The sequence below is a fragment of the Eulemur rufifrons genome, chromosome 15 (assembly GCF_041146395.1).
Source record: "Eulemur rufifrons isolate Redbay chromosome 15, OSU_ERuf_1, whole genome shotgun sequence".
Taxonomy (NCBI): domain Eukaryota; kingdom Metazoa; phylum Chordata; class Mammalia; order Primates; family Lemuridae; genus Eulemur; species Eulemur rufifrons.
The window spans coordinates 98,241,776-98,258,333 of NC_090997.1; the positions used below are offsets into that span (position 1 = coordinate 98,241,776).

At 35.1% G+C, this 16,558-nt stretch overlaps 1 protein-coding gene across 1 annotated transcript in view; it reads left to right on the top strand.

The window, feature by feature from the left end:
• Positions 1-16,558, top strand: part of LOC138395858 (rho guanine nucleotide exchange factor TIAM2-like) — a 415,009-nt gene that overhangs the window by 21,378 nt on the left and 377,073 nt on the right. The window contains 2 exon segments of the mRNA XM_069488873.1: positions 11,577-11,660; positions 15,606-15,650. Of these exon segments, the coding sequence (XP_069344974.1) occupies positions 11,577-11,660; positions 15,606-15,650 (129 nt within the window).

Here is a 16,558-nt window from a genome sequence, read left to right on the forward strand (position 1 = left end):
ATTGGCCTGTCTCTATTGACCAATCTTGGCTGCTTAATTGCAACCATCCTCATCACTTCATCCAGTTGGTTGCAGTAGACATCCGCTGCAATGGATTGACCAGGTTTCATGACGCTGTAGTGGATAATACCAGTGCTAGACCACCAAACAGACACCATTAGCTTCTTTTGATGAATATTCAGTTTTGGACTGTGTTTTGGCACTTCATCTTTATCCAACCATTGTGCCGAACGCTTGTGATTGTCAAAGAGAATCCATTTTTCATTACATGTAACAATATGGTATAGAAATGATTCGCCTTTATGTCGTGACAGCAAAGAAAGGCAAGCTTAGAGACGATTTCTCTTCTGATGCTCATTTAATTCATGCAGTACCCATCTATCCAACTTCTTTACCTTGCTGATTTATTTCAAATGGTCCAGTATTGTTGGAATAGTAACGTCACACCTTGCTGCTAATTCACATGTAGTTTGAGATAGATTTGCTTCCACTACAGCTTCCAGCTCATCATTATCCACCTTGGTCTCAGGTCACCCACATGGCTCATTTTCAAGATTAGAATCACCAAAATGGAACTTCTCAAACCATCAACGTACTGTGTGTTCATTAGCCATATCCTTCCCAAACACTTCATTGATATTTTGAGCTATCTGTGCTGCATTTGTTACACAATGGAACTCATTTGAAAATAACATGAATTTTTGGCTTATCTTTGGTTTCACAAAAATTGCTCTAAACAAAAAAAAATTGAAAGATAAAAACACAAGCCAAAATGTGCGTTTGAAAGAATTAGGATGTACCTTTGTAATAAAAAAAAAGTGTCAAAGTAAACTGTCAGAGATATCAACTGTCAAACTTAGTACTTAAGGAAATCGGACATTCCATACTTAACAACCTAATACTTTTGGAGTCTTTAGGTAGTTGATTTTTGTCGGGTTTTTGGTTGTCATCAGTGAGAGAGACCCGTTAGTTGGCTTGCTCCATCATGGCAGGCACTGTAAAGCCTGTGTACTTTTTAGAGTATTTTTTAATCCCTTTTATTCCAGGAGTTTGGAAAGGGTGTGCAAATTTGTCCATTGAATTAAAGGATGTATGCAAACAAGTTTTTGTGGAGTAAATTTAGTTCTTTATATAATCTTTTTGAGGGAGTTCATTATAATTTCTCTTCATTCCAAAGCAGGTTTGAACTAATTTAGATTCTAAAATAGATCTCTTCCTTTTTTAACAGTATTCAAAACTATATTGTTAACCATTGACAACTGCCATGCTTGAAAAATGGGATATTCTGCTTAATAATATGAAAAGTTGATTATTTATGTGAAGATTCTTATAGCCTGTAGGGAAAGATAATTAGTTTTAAAGCGTATAAGCATTTGTATGTCATAATCATCTTGTTAGCACTTTTAAAAATCCAGGCTCCATTTTCTTTCTTTCTTTTTTTTTTTTTAACTAGGAGATTTCTTCCCCTCACCCCAGAAAGCTTGGTAAATAAGTTTAGTCTCACTAGATAGGTGTTTGTATACTTCAGTTTTATAATTTTAGGAAAATGGACATAATTTCCCCATATAATACCTTGTACCTTTAAAAAGGGGGTTCTGGATTTGAGATTCTGAGACAGATATACAATGTTGCATACTCTTCACCACATGTTATTTTCTTTATTGTATATTTAACTATACAAACTGTTTCTTTAGTTTATTAGAATATTATCTGTCTCCGAAAGTAAACAACTGGAAGTTCCACGAGAGATTTGTCTACTTTGTTCTGTTTTTTTCTTGGTGCCTAGCACTATGGAGTATATTTTGAATGAATGATGAATTGTGGGATTATAGATAATTTGCGTTTTCTTTCTATTTTGTGTTTTTTTGTATTTTCCAATTTTTCTATTTTAAAATATTTTCTAGCCAAAAAAAGTTATGAGAATTTTTTTTAAAAGAAAAGATTATTTCATATGTTCGGTAACTAGTTATTAGGTATTTTAACATTTCCGATTGTATGTGCTTTGGTATTTGCAGTTACATATAGTCTTTTTTTTTTTTTCCCAAAGATGCCTTTGAAACATTTTGTTCTGAAGTTTTCACACCAGCATGTTTTTTACTATAAAACTGTTGTGCCTTTGTTAAAAGCCTAATCTGGGAGGGTCTTCTCTGAATGTCTGTAATATCTCCTTTTTGGCCTTTACTCTTTAAAAATTCTGATTGCTCAAGGATATTGCCACATCAGTAGAAGTTAACCCAGACTTAGGTGGCGTACAAAGAAATTTACTTTAAAAATCTTAGGAAGAGGAGTGGGGAGGGCATAATATACTCTCCAGGGATGTGAGATTGCAGTGTTTATCAAAAACAAACCCCCCCATGTTTCTGGGGTTGAAAATGTTACCCAAATTCAGGGGTTGGCCTGGTTTTGTAAATAAGTTCTGTTGGAATACATTGTGTCCATTCATATCTGAATTGTCTATGGCTGCTTTCTTGCTACAAGGGATAAAACTGAGTAATTGGGATAGAAATAGTATGGCTTGCAAAGCCTACAATATTTACTGTCTGGCCCTTTACAGAAAAGGTTTGCTGATCCCTGGCCTAATTGATCACAAGTAGCTTTTAAGATCTTTATTAGAGGTAAGTTTTGTGGTGGAGTAGCCAGCACCAGCTAACATATCTAGGTTTGGGTAAAAGAGTCCTCAAACTCTTTTATTTATTAGGAATAAATAAAAGTTATTAGAAATTGATTTAATTTTAATGAGTTTTCAGATTAAAAATATGCATTTGCTGTGGTGCCTACAAGTGATAGTATAGAAATTTAAAATTTTGTGAAGTGGGAAGTATGAAAAAGAATTAAAGGGGACACAGGCTATCAAAATCTATGGGATACAGTAAAGCAATTCTAAGGGGAAGGTTCATAGCCTTAAATGCCTGCATCAAAAAGACAGGAAGATCACAGATTAACAACTTAATGTCATATCTCAAGGAACTAGAAAAAGAAGAGCAAACCAAACCCAAAGCCAGCAGAAGAAAAGAAATAACAAAGCTCAGAGCAGAACTAAATGACACGGAAACCACAAAACAATACAAAAAGGATTAACGAAAGAAAAACTTGGTTCTTTGAACAGATAAACAAAATTGATAGACCTCTAGCTAGATTAACCAGAAATAGAAGAGAAAGGATCCAGATAAGCTCAATTAGAAATGAAAATGGAAACATTACAACTGATACCACAGAAATATAAAATATCATTTGTGAATACTGCAGAGATCACCTACACACAGAAACTAGGAAACGAACAGGAAATGGATAAGTTCCTGGAAACACACAACCTCCCAAGTGTGAATCAGGAAGAAATAGGAATCCTGAACAGACCAATAATGTGCAGTGAGATTGAAGCAGTAATAAAAAAAACTCCCCCCTTGCAAAAAACGCCCCAGACCAGACAGATTCACAGCCAATTTCTACCAGACCTACAGAGAACTAGTACCTATCCTACAGTAATTATTCCGTAACATCGAGGGGGAGGAAATCCTCCTTAACTCACTCTATGAAGCCATTATCACCTTGATACCAAAGCCAGGAAAGGATGCAGCCAGGAAAAATAAAACCCAAAAAACTAAACTACAGACCAATATCTCTTATGAATATAGATGCTAAAATCCTCAGCAGAATACTAGCAAACCAAATTCAACAGCACAAAAAAATAATTTACCATATCAAGTGGGTTACATGTCAGGGATGCAAGAATGGTTTAACATACGCAAATCAACGTGATTCACCACATAAACAGAAGCAAAAACAAAGATTGTATGATCATCTTAATAGATATCATTTCATTGAAATTATAAGTAGCCAAAGAAGGGGCAGGTCTGAAGTAGGACTTTATTTCAGTCACTGGAGTTCAGATGTATATAGAAAGTTTGTGTAAAGGTTTTGTCACCTGACATTAGGTAATATTAGAACATGGCATGTGAGGGGAAGAATCTGAATAATAGCACAGCAGGCACCGGTAGCCCTAAAAAAGGGAAGAATTTGATGGAACAAACTAACTGGGATCAGTAGTCACTTAAGACTTTGAAATACGTGGCAGCAGCAAGCCAGATCCTGAGAAGTAGACTGCTAAAATTAAACTCTAGAGAGAAAACTGGGTAGCTGGAAAGCCCAAGCCTAGAGAGCATGCAGCCATGGTCTTCTGACCCAAGCATAGAGCTCTGAATCATTAGGCAAAGGAAAAGAAAGGTCTCAGAATCAACTTCCATTCTTAAGCATTTTTCAGTGTAAAACCATGATGTGTTTTCTTTCCTGGATCAGATTTTGAGATGTGGAGAGAATTACATTCCCAATTCTTGGAGGCAGGTTAACATATCTGATAAGAATGAGGGTTGGAATGAAGCTTGGTAGTTCCTAATAGCAGTGTTTATAGCAGTATTAATAAGTTATCAGTTGGATAATGAAGGTTTATTCTTGAATGGTTCCTATGTGCTAAACATTGTCATATCTTGTAGATATAAAGATAAATACAGTTTCTTCATGTACATTAAATTATTTATAGAAGTTTATTAAAAGCTTATTTAATCACTGTATTTTTCTAAGGTACTGAGTTGGTATAGTGACATTCATAGAATTCTCAACAAATGGTCTTTGTGGAGGTCCTAGAGGATTGAGGTTGATGCTTACGATTGAGCAGTAGTGGACTATGCGGAACACTTAAATTTGGGTGAATTGACTTGGGGGGAAACTGGATGATGACAGACTGTTTCTAAAGTCATGTACTAGGTTCACTTTAATTGAATAAATTTATACACCATCCAATTCAAAAAGAACTTTGAAGCAGCTTAGTTAACAAATTTAAGCACATTAGAAAACATGTTATTTTTGTATGCAGCAAAACTAGTTATATATGGCAGAGAAAAATATGTGAATAGGCCTTTGAGATATGTGTTCAAACTAGTAAAATAAACATATCAGCAAGACCCCTAGAAGCCAAGGCAAAAAGGGGGAGATGTGTTAAATTATCCACTTTGATAAAAAGTAACCAGACAGAACTACCTGAATCACTCCTCTGTTTCTGAATTCAAGGAGAATATACTTTGTGAATTCTTGAATAAGAGACTTTTTGGGGTACAAATAATTGTTTCTTCAACAGATCAATAAAAGGCAGTATTCGAGGAGAAATTTTTATCAACCTTCTTTGAAAGTTGAGGACTTGATGGTAGATTTTAGTAAAGGCAGTCAGTGAAGAATTAGATGAAATGACCTGTTTTCTGATCAGATTTAACAAAGAAATGGGATTTTAGCGAATCTAGAGAAATGGTTAGTTGGAAGCACATGTATAGCTGACCCTTGAACATTGGGGGTTTAGGGCCACACAGTCAAAAACTGGCCCTAAGTTTGAGTCCCTCAAAACTTAGCTACTAATAACCTACTTTTGACTGGAAGCCTTACCAACAACATAAAAAGTTAATTAACACATAGGTCATATGTTATATATATTATTGATTGTATTCTTTTAAGCTAGAGAAAAGAAAATGTTAAGAAAATTGTAAGAAGAGGAGATATATTTACTATTCATTCAGTGGAAGTGGATCATCTTAAAGGTCTTCATCCTCATCATCCTCAGGTTGAGTAGGCTGAGGAAGAGGAGGGGGTGGTGTTGCTGTCTCCACAGTGGCAGAGGTGGAAGGGGAGGTGGGAAAGTCAGGCACACTTGGTGTAACTTTATGGAAATACATTGTAATTTCTTTCGTTTTTTTTTTTTTTTTTTTTTGAGACAGAGTCTCACTCTGTTGCCCGGGCTAGAGTGAGTGCCGTGGCGTCAGTCTAGCTCACAGCAACCTCAAACTCCTGGGCTTAAGTGATCCTACTGCCTCAGCCTCCCGAGTAGCTGGGACTACAGGCATGCGCCACCATGCCCGGCTAATTTTTTGTGTATATATATATATATTTTAGTTGTCCATATAATTTCTTTCTATTTTTAGTAGAGACGGGGTCTCACTCTTGCTCAGGCTGGTCTCGAACTCCTGACCTCGAGCGATCCACCCGCCTCGGCCTCCCAGAGTGCTAGGATTACAGGCGTGAGCCACCGCGCCCGGCCTACATTGTAATTTCTATCTGACTTTCTGCTTTTTCATTTCTCTAAAAATGTTTCTGTACTGTGGTACCAGTCCTCCTTCCACAGTTGCTTTAGTTTCCATGCCTGTGTCATAGAGGGATCCATGTTGTAAAATAAGTCAAATGCTGTCTTAAATAATCTGAACTCTTCTGTTAGATAGTCTAATGTCAGTTTGTTTTCAGGTACTACTCTTCTCATTGTCTGGCACTGGTTTCGAAGCACTCCTCTCTATCAAGTCATCTTCTGTTAATCCCTCTCCTTTGGTGTCTCTTAGCTCTTGAATTTCTCCAAGATCCATATCTTGAAACCCTTCACTCCCTACCTTTTTTGCCATATCCCCAATCTCTTTCATGATTTCCTTGAATGGCTGTCGTAAATCCTGTGAAATCATTTACAACATCTGGACATAGTTTTCTCCAGTAAGAATTTATTGTTCCAGGCTGGATGACATACATGGCTTTTTCTGTAACAATGACATTTTCAGTGGTATAATCCTTCCAGAGTTTCATAATGTTCTTTTATTAGGTTTCTCTTACATAGCGGTACCAGTTGTTTCCATAGAGTGCTGCGTATAATGAGCCTTAAAGGTTTTTATGACCTGATCTAGAAGCTGAATTAGAGACGCTGTGTTTGGGGGGCAAGTAGGCCACTTTGACACCTTTGATGTTGAACTGATGGGTTTCTGAGTGGCCAACAGCATTGTCCAATATCAGAAGGACTCCAAAAAGGTAATCCCTGACTGGCAAGGTATTTCCTGACTTCAGGGAAAAAGCATCAATGGAAGCAGTCCAGAAAAAGTTTTCATCATCCAGGCCTTGTTGGACAACCAGAAGACTGGCAGCTGGTGTTTATCTCTTCCCTTCAAGGCTGAGGGGTTGAGGGGGTTAGCAACCTTAGAGATAAGGGCAGTCCTGGTCATAAACCTGACTGCATTTGCACAAAATAGTAGCGTTAGCTTATCCCTTCCTGCCTTAAATCCTGGTGCTTGGTTGTCTTCCTTACTAATAAATGTCCTTTGTGGCATTTTCCTCCCAGAATAGGGCACTTTCATCTGCATTAAAAATCTTTTCAGGCAGATAGCCTCAGTGATTTTTTTTTATTGTGTCTTGGAACTCATCTGCTGCCTGTTGGTCGGCAGAAGCTGCTTCTCCTGTTAGCTTGCATTTTTAAAGCCAAACCTTTTTCTAAAATTATCAAACCATTCTTTGCTGGCATTAAATTCTGCAACTTTAGATCCTTCATTTTCCTTTAAGTTGTCATATAATGACTTTGCTTTTTCTCAAATCGTATTAAAGTCTACAGATATGCCTTTCTTACAGCAATCCTGCACTTACATACAAGCTGCATTTTCAATACAAGATAAAAAGATACTTCATAAAAAGTTAAAGGTTTTTGTGCCTGCTGGTGTAGCTTGTAGCCACAGCTTCATGAATTTCCTTTTCTTTTTTTACAATGATCCCTACCTTGGATTCATTGATCTTGAAATGGTGGGCAACCACAGCTGCAGACCTCAATCTACAGTACATATCAAGTATTAATAATTCGACTTTTTCTTGTAATGTCAAGACTTTTCTCTGCTTCTTGGGAGCACTTCCAGCAAGCATCACTAGTGGCACTTTGTATGGGTCCGATGGTGTCACTCAAGGTTTATGTTACTGCACTAAATGTGATGAAAAATATATGAGAACTGAGAGAAATCTCTTTTACTACGATGTACAGTTTACTGGAGAGACAAACTGCTTATGCAGAGATGATTATTGTCACTTGATGTTTTAAGTGGATGCTCAACACTTGAGCTCATTGAAATAGCAACAGAAGGTGGCTATGAAATTATTACACTAGTATAGTTAATTTTATCCAGTTATGATTTAATACTGGATCTGCTTTTTTTTGCATTTCTCTGTACTGTAGAATGGCACCCTATATGGTCTGTAAGTATGTGCTTAAGTTTTGATAAATTTTACCTTTTTGTAATAAATAGATTTGTATATTTTTTATGGTAGTAAATTATAAAATAGAATAGTATCTACATATATTTTATGCATTCATGACATTTTCTTAAATTTTTTCAACATTTTGAGGTTACGTGGTTCATCTGTGAGTTTTTTCAAATTGTCAAAAATCTCCAAAAAATTTTCCAATACATTTATTGAGAAAAAACTTCATGTATAAATAGATCTGCACAGTTCAAACCTGTGTTGTTTAAGGGTCAACTGTACTAAGTGAGCTTTTGAAATGTACTGTATTCCTCAGTATTTTTCTGAGTAGTACCTGAAGTGTCTGTAGTAGGTGTGTTTTTAAGGGAGGGTCTCAGATGAGAGCTGACTTTTCACACTGTCGAAAATGTTTTAGAAGCAAAGCTTTAGTCTGCTAAAATATGGTCTAATGCTTCATTGAAACTTCAGGGCTTTACTACAGAATATGAAAGAAGTAATGTGTTGTCAACCACAGAACAATCTAATGCGTTTTTATAACCCTAGTAATATGAATAACTATGGAATGTACCTTCAAATGGCTGAGTAAAAGGGTTGATGGATCCCTCAATATTATTCCTTTAAATGGAGAATGCCTACCAAAGAGAAAGATTTTAATTTTAATAATGGCTAACCCTTGTTTGAGTAACTTTAGTATTCCCTGAAAGCTTTATATATAATGTTTCTGTGAAGTGAGTATTGTTTCTGTTTGTAAATAGAAAACGAAGGTTCAGAAGTTTAGCAACTTTTAATAAGGTGACATAGTTGGAATTCCAATCCAGATCTTTCTGTGCAAAGCTTATGCATTGCTGTGTCTTGCATATATTTATCTTAATTCGTGCTTAACAAATACCTATTCTGTCTTTCACTGAGGATACAGTTTGAAGAAAAGGAAAAAAAATCTAAACGAAAAAGACAGGGTTTGTATTCTTAGAGCTTATTCTCTAGTAAGAGAGGGTAGGTGTGAATTTCAGATGGGCCTTGCAAAGAAATTCTGGAAAATTGATCTTTGCTTTAGATGGTTTGCTGTGAACACTGTAGTTTATGTTAACATTATTTTGCACCTGATGAGAAGACTGGCATTCATGTAGATTTTTCTAAAATAGGGAATAGTACAATTTCCTGTGAGTTTGACAGAGATCTAAATTTGAGTTACTTTAAGAGCTTAAGAATCTTTTAAAGAGTTCTTAGAAAGTATCCGATGGGATCCTAATCCGAGTTAGGCAATATCATGAACATATGGGTACCTCTATGAGAACTTAAAGGAGAAAGATGTTTGCACTTCTACCAGGATTGATTTCAGCTTGGACAGCTGCTGGTATACAATTAACCTCTTATTAACTTAAATTTCATTGAAGTACCTTACATCCTTTGTCTCTTAATGACTACCAGCCTGTGACAGTCCTTTTTTTTGAGACAGGGTCTCACTGTTCCCCAAGCTAGAGTAAAGCTTACTGCAACCTCACACTTCTGGGCTCAAGCAATCCTCCAGCCTCAGCTTCCTGAATAGCTGGGACTACAGGCACACGCCACCATGCCCAGCTAATTTTTCTATTTCTCTGTTGTAGAAACAGGGTCTTGTCATGTTGCTCAGGCTGGGATAGTCCTTTTTAAAAATCAAATATTAGTTAAATAATCATACAAGTAAATGTCAGATTACTGCAATTAATGCTTCAAAGGTGAATGATATACAATGAAAGCATAAAAGGGGGGCGGATATTGATCTGGTTGGGGAAATAGGGAAACCTTTCCTCATTAGATGATGCTTTAATTAAGATGGATGAGTACACATTATAGTGGGGAGGCCCTAGTGGAGAGTATTCCAAATAGAGGAAATAAGCCTCATTTTAAAGGTGCTGTGGCAGGGAACAGAAAAAAGAGCATTGTGTGTCTGGAGCAGGGGGCTGGGTGCATGGTGTGAGATGAGGCTGGAAACGCAGACAGGAGTCAGAACAGGCAAGGTCTTATATATACAGATTTTTTTGTGTTTTTTTTAATACAAAAAGTAAGAAGTCATTGACCATTCTAAGGGGGTTGTGGGAGTGGATGGGTGTCAGTCTCCTGATCAGATTAGGTTTTGGAAAGATAGTTCTCAATGTGATATAGAACATGCCACGTTTATTTAGGTATTCTCCAGGTGAGAGATGAAAGTAATTTAGACTGTGATCATTGTGGTTAGAAAAGGAAGAGGGAAAAAATATGGGGAAAACTGAGGAAATTCCAGAGATATAAAGAATAAACATGAATAGAATTCAGTCATGGATATGTTATAAGGAGTGCTGGAATAAAAGCTATAGGGGACTCCCTAAATTTCTAGTTGGTTAACCAATAAATTCTTTTTGAGTTGTTTTTAAAGCCTGTTCAAGTTGTTTTTGCAGTGTTCTAATGGCTAAAGCTTAGTTTCCAGACTTCTAGTTAATATCGTATAATTGTTAAAAATCTTAGCATCAGTGAATACACTGGAAGTTTTAATCAGTATTCATTTAAGCTTAGTTATTTGTCTGTTGCCTAATTCCCCCACCTTGTCTTTAACTGTTTTCTAAGCACTATTATTTTCCTTTGCTTACATGAGAAATTTCAAAATAAAGATGGGTGCGATTATTGTTAGATCCCTTAATTTTTAAAAGCAGTTTTTATTGAGATATGTACCATAAAATCAGCCAATTTAAAGTGTGCAATTGCATGGTTTTTACTGTATTTACAGAGTTGTGCAGTCATCACCACAGTCAATTTTAGAATATTTTCCTCATCCCAGCAAGAAACATTGTACTCATTAATTGTCATTCCTTGTTTCTCCCCAACCATCCTCAGCCCTGGACAACCACCAGTAGAGTTGCCTTTTCTGGATATTTCGTATAAATGGAATCATATACTATGTCGTCTTTTTATCTGGCTTCTTTAACTTAGCATAATGTTTTTGAGGTTTAGTCATGTTGTAGTGTGTTTCAGTACTTCATTCCTTTTTATGGCTCATATTTCATTGAATAGATACAGCATATTTGTTTATCCATTCATTAGTTGATGGACATTTGGATTGTTTTTCCTTTTTTGTGAATTTTGAATGAGTAATGCTATACTTAATATTCATGTACAGATTTTTACTTGAATATATGTTCTCGATTCTCTTGGGTATATACCTAGGAGTGGAGTTGGCTGGGTCATATATTAACTGTTTAATTTTTTGAGGAAATTGGAAACTGTCCAACAGTTTTCCAAAGCTGCACCATTTTACATTCCCACCAGCAATGTATAAAAGTTCCAATTTCTCCACATTCTTGCTTACACTTGTTATCTGTCTTTTTTATTATAAGCAAGTAACGGTTAACTGATAGCTCATTATGTTTTGATGTGCATTTCCCTGATGGCTAGTGATGTTGAGCTCAATTTTTGAAAAAAAAAGCAGCATTTTGATTTTATTGAGAATATAAAACTAGAAATGTTTGATAGTTTCATGTAATTGCTTAGAGACACTTTTGCTGTATTTAAAATTTGTTCTTCTTTCTCATCAGTTGTATTCCCTGAATGACTATAAACCACCCATTTCTAAAGCGAAAATGACCCAAATTACAAAGGCAGCCATCAAAGCTATTAAGGTGAGTAATAAATTTTACTGTTGTGTTTCAAAAGAAAATACTACACTAATATTTTGTATCGGGGAAAATTTTTTGTAGATTACACATTCTTTTGTGCTTTACAGTGTTAATACATAATCATTGTGGAAAACCAGAAAAAAGAAAATTTATCACCTGCAAACTCTCCCACCTAGAGATAGATACTTTTGATAAATATTTTTCCATAAACTTTGAAGCAATAATTTTTCCTTTCCTTTCTTAGGCAGGTAATATTTTAGACATATCCATATTGAGAAGAGTGTTTCTAACACTGTTATTTGTCATACTATTCAGAATTTTGAAACACAAGTTGGTAAAAGGTTTCTAAATATTGATATATTAATTTATTTTCTTACTGAATCTATTACAGATTTGAAAATGGGCCATTAAGGAAAACAGTTGGGCCTCACTGTACATAAGATATATGTATGAACCGTGGGGAAATACCATAGACATTTAGCCATTGCTCTAATACAGTGAGTTTTGAACCTCTGTTGACTCATGGATACTTCTGAAAATCTCAGGAAAAGGTTGGATCCTGTCCAGAGAAATACACATGTGCACAAAACTTTACATAAATTTCCTTGGCTGAAGGACGCTTTGAAGTTCAGCCACAGCCATTTTCCCAAGAAATTCTTATCCCCAGGGCTAAGACTCCCTGCTTTAGTAGGGCTCTTAAAATTAAGAATGAATAAATACTTATTTCTAAGTAGGTATTAACCTATGAATATTTAGTGATATGTTTTCCTACTCTGAATTAAGCATTAAGCATAACCAGAGGCACCAGCTATTTAAGTTGTCTTTTGAATGTCAGCAGTGTATTAAATTTAACAAATTCCCACTTACTAGTAATTGTTACTGGGAGAAAATTTAGGTAATTAGTTGATTTTACAGTTTTCTAATGGCCAAAGCTTAGTTTTCAGACTTGTAGCAAATATCTGACATCATTATAGTTAAAATCCCTGTACTTAACATGCAGAAAATCAAAGAGAAGATAAGTTCTAGTGACACATAAGCACATTTAAGGCAGAAAATTCTTCGAAGAAGTGACTTTTCAGGGTATCTATAAGCTCAATATAGAATAAGTTTATTCTGTTACACTTTCTTATCTACAGTAGTCTGCGTTATGATCTAAATCTTATGATCATGACCATCTGAGGGTATGCAAACATGTATAATTATTTTTATTCTGTGAAAATTAGTAGTCGATACATTTTACATAACCTGTTGAGAATACATTTTTCGTTGAAGGAATTAATGAGGTGTAGCGGCTAACATTATTTCCTATTTTCAGATGTCGGAAGGGACTAAGAAATTAAATACTTTGCAATGGTAGGGATAAATACAGCTAGAATTTGAATCCAGGTTTCTGTCACTCGAGAACCTACCTCTTTGGGTGTGGTGGCACATGACTGTGGTCCTAGCTGCTCAGGAGGCTGATATGGGAGGGTCGCTTTAACCCACAGCTAGCTTGGGCAATATAACGAGACTCTGTCTCAAAAAAAAAAAAAAAAAAGTACTAAGTAGAGTAAATGTTAAAAAAACAAAAAAAAGTTTAACTTCTAATTATTGTGATACACTGTACTGTTTTGATTTATTATTTCTGTTTTTAATTTTGAAAAAATATAAACAGAAGTTATAAAATATTATGAAAGCATCACGTATTTTTCACTTAAAATTTGGTAATTGTTAACATTTTGCTACATTTGCTTTATTTCTGTGCACATTCAGGCCCATACACTATTCTCATTTTTTTGGCTGAATTATTTGAGAGTTAATTTCAGTCTTCATGCATAATAGTACTTACTCCTTAAATACTTGAATTTGAATCTCCTAGGAACAAAGACATTTTTCTAAGTAACCATAATGCACCAAATCACCTGCAAGAAATTTCACTTTCATCTACTTATTATACAGTTCATCCTAATTCTTCCTTATATTTCAACATGTGTTGCAGTGTTGACTCTAGTAGCTGTCCCCTGCACCCCTGGTTTTTCAGGATCCAGTCAAGATCACACATCATACTTATTTGTTCTTTTACCTAGCTGTTTTTTTTCTGTGATGTTGACATTTTTGAAGAATCTAAACCAGTTGTTTTTCAGCACTGTATTATTTTAACTTTTAATTTTCTTTTTAAAAAAATCATCATATTCAACCCCAAGTACTGTATTATCTAAAACTTCATTTAGTACATACATAACCTGAGATTTTAACTAGCTTTTCAGTTGGATTTATATACTGTGTTTCATATTGAGGTAAGTCATTGCTTTTTATCAGCGTTTAGAGAAATGATTACCTTTAATGAGTGCTTGTCAGCATTGTACACTATCAACAAAAGTCATGGATAACCTATTGTGGAAGAAGTCCTGTGAGAATTCAAACTTTGAATAAAGTTTAGTAAGTGGTTTTATTCTAATTATATATAGCAACTAGAAGCAGAAAACACTGTCAAAGTATCTTCCAGAAGAGTTGTTTAATGCATTCAATATGTAATTATTTAATATTTTGTATATTGATTTTAAGTATTTAGGTGCCTATATAGTGCCTAATAACTTCAAGTAGTAGTTTTAGCTTTTTTACTTAACTTAAACTGTTGAGTAAACTGATACTTTATAGTAAGTAAACTTTAACCAGACTTAAACTTGCAGATTTCAATTTGATGAATTTGAGTTAATGATGTTTTTCTTTATGTGTGTCTGAATGAATGAATAAGAGAGATGGGGTCTCCCTCTGTCACCCTGGCTGCACTGCAGTCAATGGCACTATCGTAGTTCACTGTAACATCAAACTCTTGGGCTCAAGCTATCCATCTGCCTCAGCCTCCCAAGTAGCTAGGACAAGCGGCATGTGCTCCCGTGCTCAGCTAATTTTTAAAATTTTTTGCAGAGTGAGGGTCTTGCTGTGTTGCCTAGGCAGGTCTCAAACTCCTGGGCTCAAAGCAGTCCTTCTGCCTCAGCTTCCCAAAGTGCTGGGATTACAGGTATGGGCCACCATGCCCAGCCTGTTTTTGATTTTATATATATTGGATTTTATGCTGTGGTTTAGGTGAATGTTCTTGTATTTCTTCAGTCTAAGGTAGTGTCCCTAAAAAGCATAATTCATGATAAGAGAAGAAGAGATAGAAGTACAGTTCTACTTAGTTCTTTAAACATAAATATGCTAACTATGGTATTGCCATTGAGGTATTAAAATTTATTAGGCACAAATTTTAGATACTTTATGTTAAATTTATAATATCCGTTTTTTCAGGTTTATTCTCATACTGTTATTTTATGAAACTTAAATCTTCTAAGTTTTGTTACAATTGATAGTAGCAGGTTACTAAGTTTTAATCCATATGCTCACTTCTTTTTTGCTAAGTCATTTTGTCTGGTCCATTAGGATGTTATACATTTCTACACCATATATATGCCTGCAGTTCATTTTCAAGGAGAAGTGGAAGATAAATGGAGTCGAAAACAACTCCTTTACATACATTTCTTAATGCTATTTGTTGTAGAGTCATTTGATTTTTCTGGTACTACCCTCGATTTAACTGATAAAATTATACCATAAAAAAATCTATACTTTTCCTTCCATGAAACTAAGACTATGTAACTGCCAGTGTACTTATGACAAGTATTTTCCTGTCAACACAACTATTTGTCAAAATATTCTTTCGTACAGACTTTGATAGAATTCTTTTGTATCTGTGGTAAGGTAACACACTTTGGATATACTGACCATATATGTACTTCATAGAAGCTAATTATATGGGACAGCTAGTTGCCTATGAATGGGGTGATTGACATGAATGTTTGTCTGAAAATTCTTGATTAAATGTTACTGTTTTGGTAGACCTTTGGAGCTATGTTAAACCCTATGGTTAGCAGGAAATTCTAATCTCAAATTAATTTTAAAATCATATTCATTTTTTTTCTCTTTTAGTTCTATAAACATGTGGTACAGAGTGTTGAGAAATTTATTCAGAAAGTAAGTATATAATTTTCCATACATACGCTAAATATACTGTACTTGTATATTAATGTCTGTGTTCTTCTTTAAGTCAAATACCCAAGTTTAAGTTGTTTTGATGGAATGTTAAGAAGTGGTTCCAGTTATTTTATTTTGTAATTAAGAAATAAAATGAAAGTGCCTTTTGGATAATTATAAAAACAATAGCTTTCAGGTAGGGTTCTCCCCCCCCCCCCCCCAAATTTGCATTGCCATAATGAGCATCTGTCCCTTGAAAAAAATAATGTCTATATGATTGATTTTTAATGGAATTAGAAACCTATGGCTTTGTAAAGCCTTTAAGGAAATTGTTACTTATTTCAGCTGTATGCCTAGAGAGTGGCTCTCTTTTTAGATAAGGTATGGATAAAATATTGGCTGCTGCCATTTCTCTTCTGCTGATTTCATTTTGTCTGATCCATTAGGACATTAAACATTGTTACATCTTATTATGTAGACCTGCAGTTCCATTTTTCCAGGGGAATCAGAGGGAGATAATGTTGAAAATGACTGTATTGTGTATATTTAGTAGTGATTTTGTAACCAGAGTCAGAGTGACTAGGTTATAGTTCTTTGCCCTCTGTTTTTTAATCAGCACCCTTTTGATGCCACAGTTTTTGGCAGGAGTACCTAAAACATAACTTAAAAAAATGTTACTGTAGGAAACCTCTGATTTACTGTAATTGTACTTAGGTTTGTATTCTGCCCATGTTCATGGGCCTAGATATAAGCAGAGCCAGTTCGAGAACCAGAGGTATATGATATTGAGGATTTAGTCAAGGTTGCAGTGTGGTTTTTGAACAAAAAGAGTTGACTGGGAGAAGGGTACAAGATTCAAAGTAAGATTTTTGTGTCACTAAACTAACTCAGTTAACCTTTATGTAATT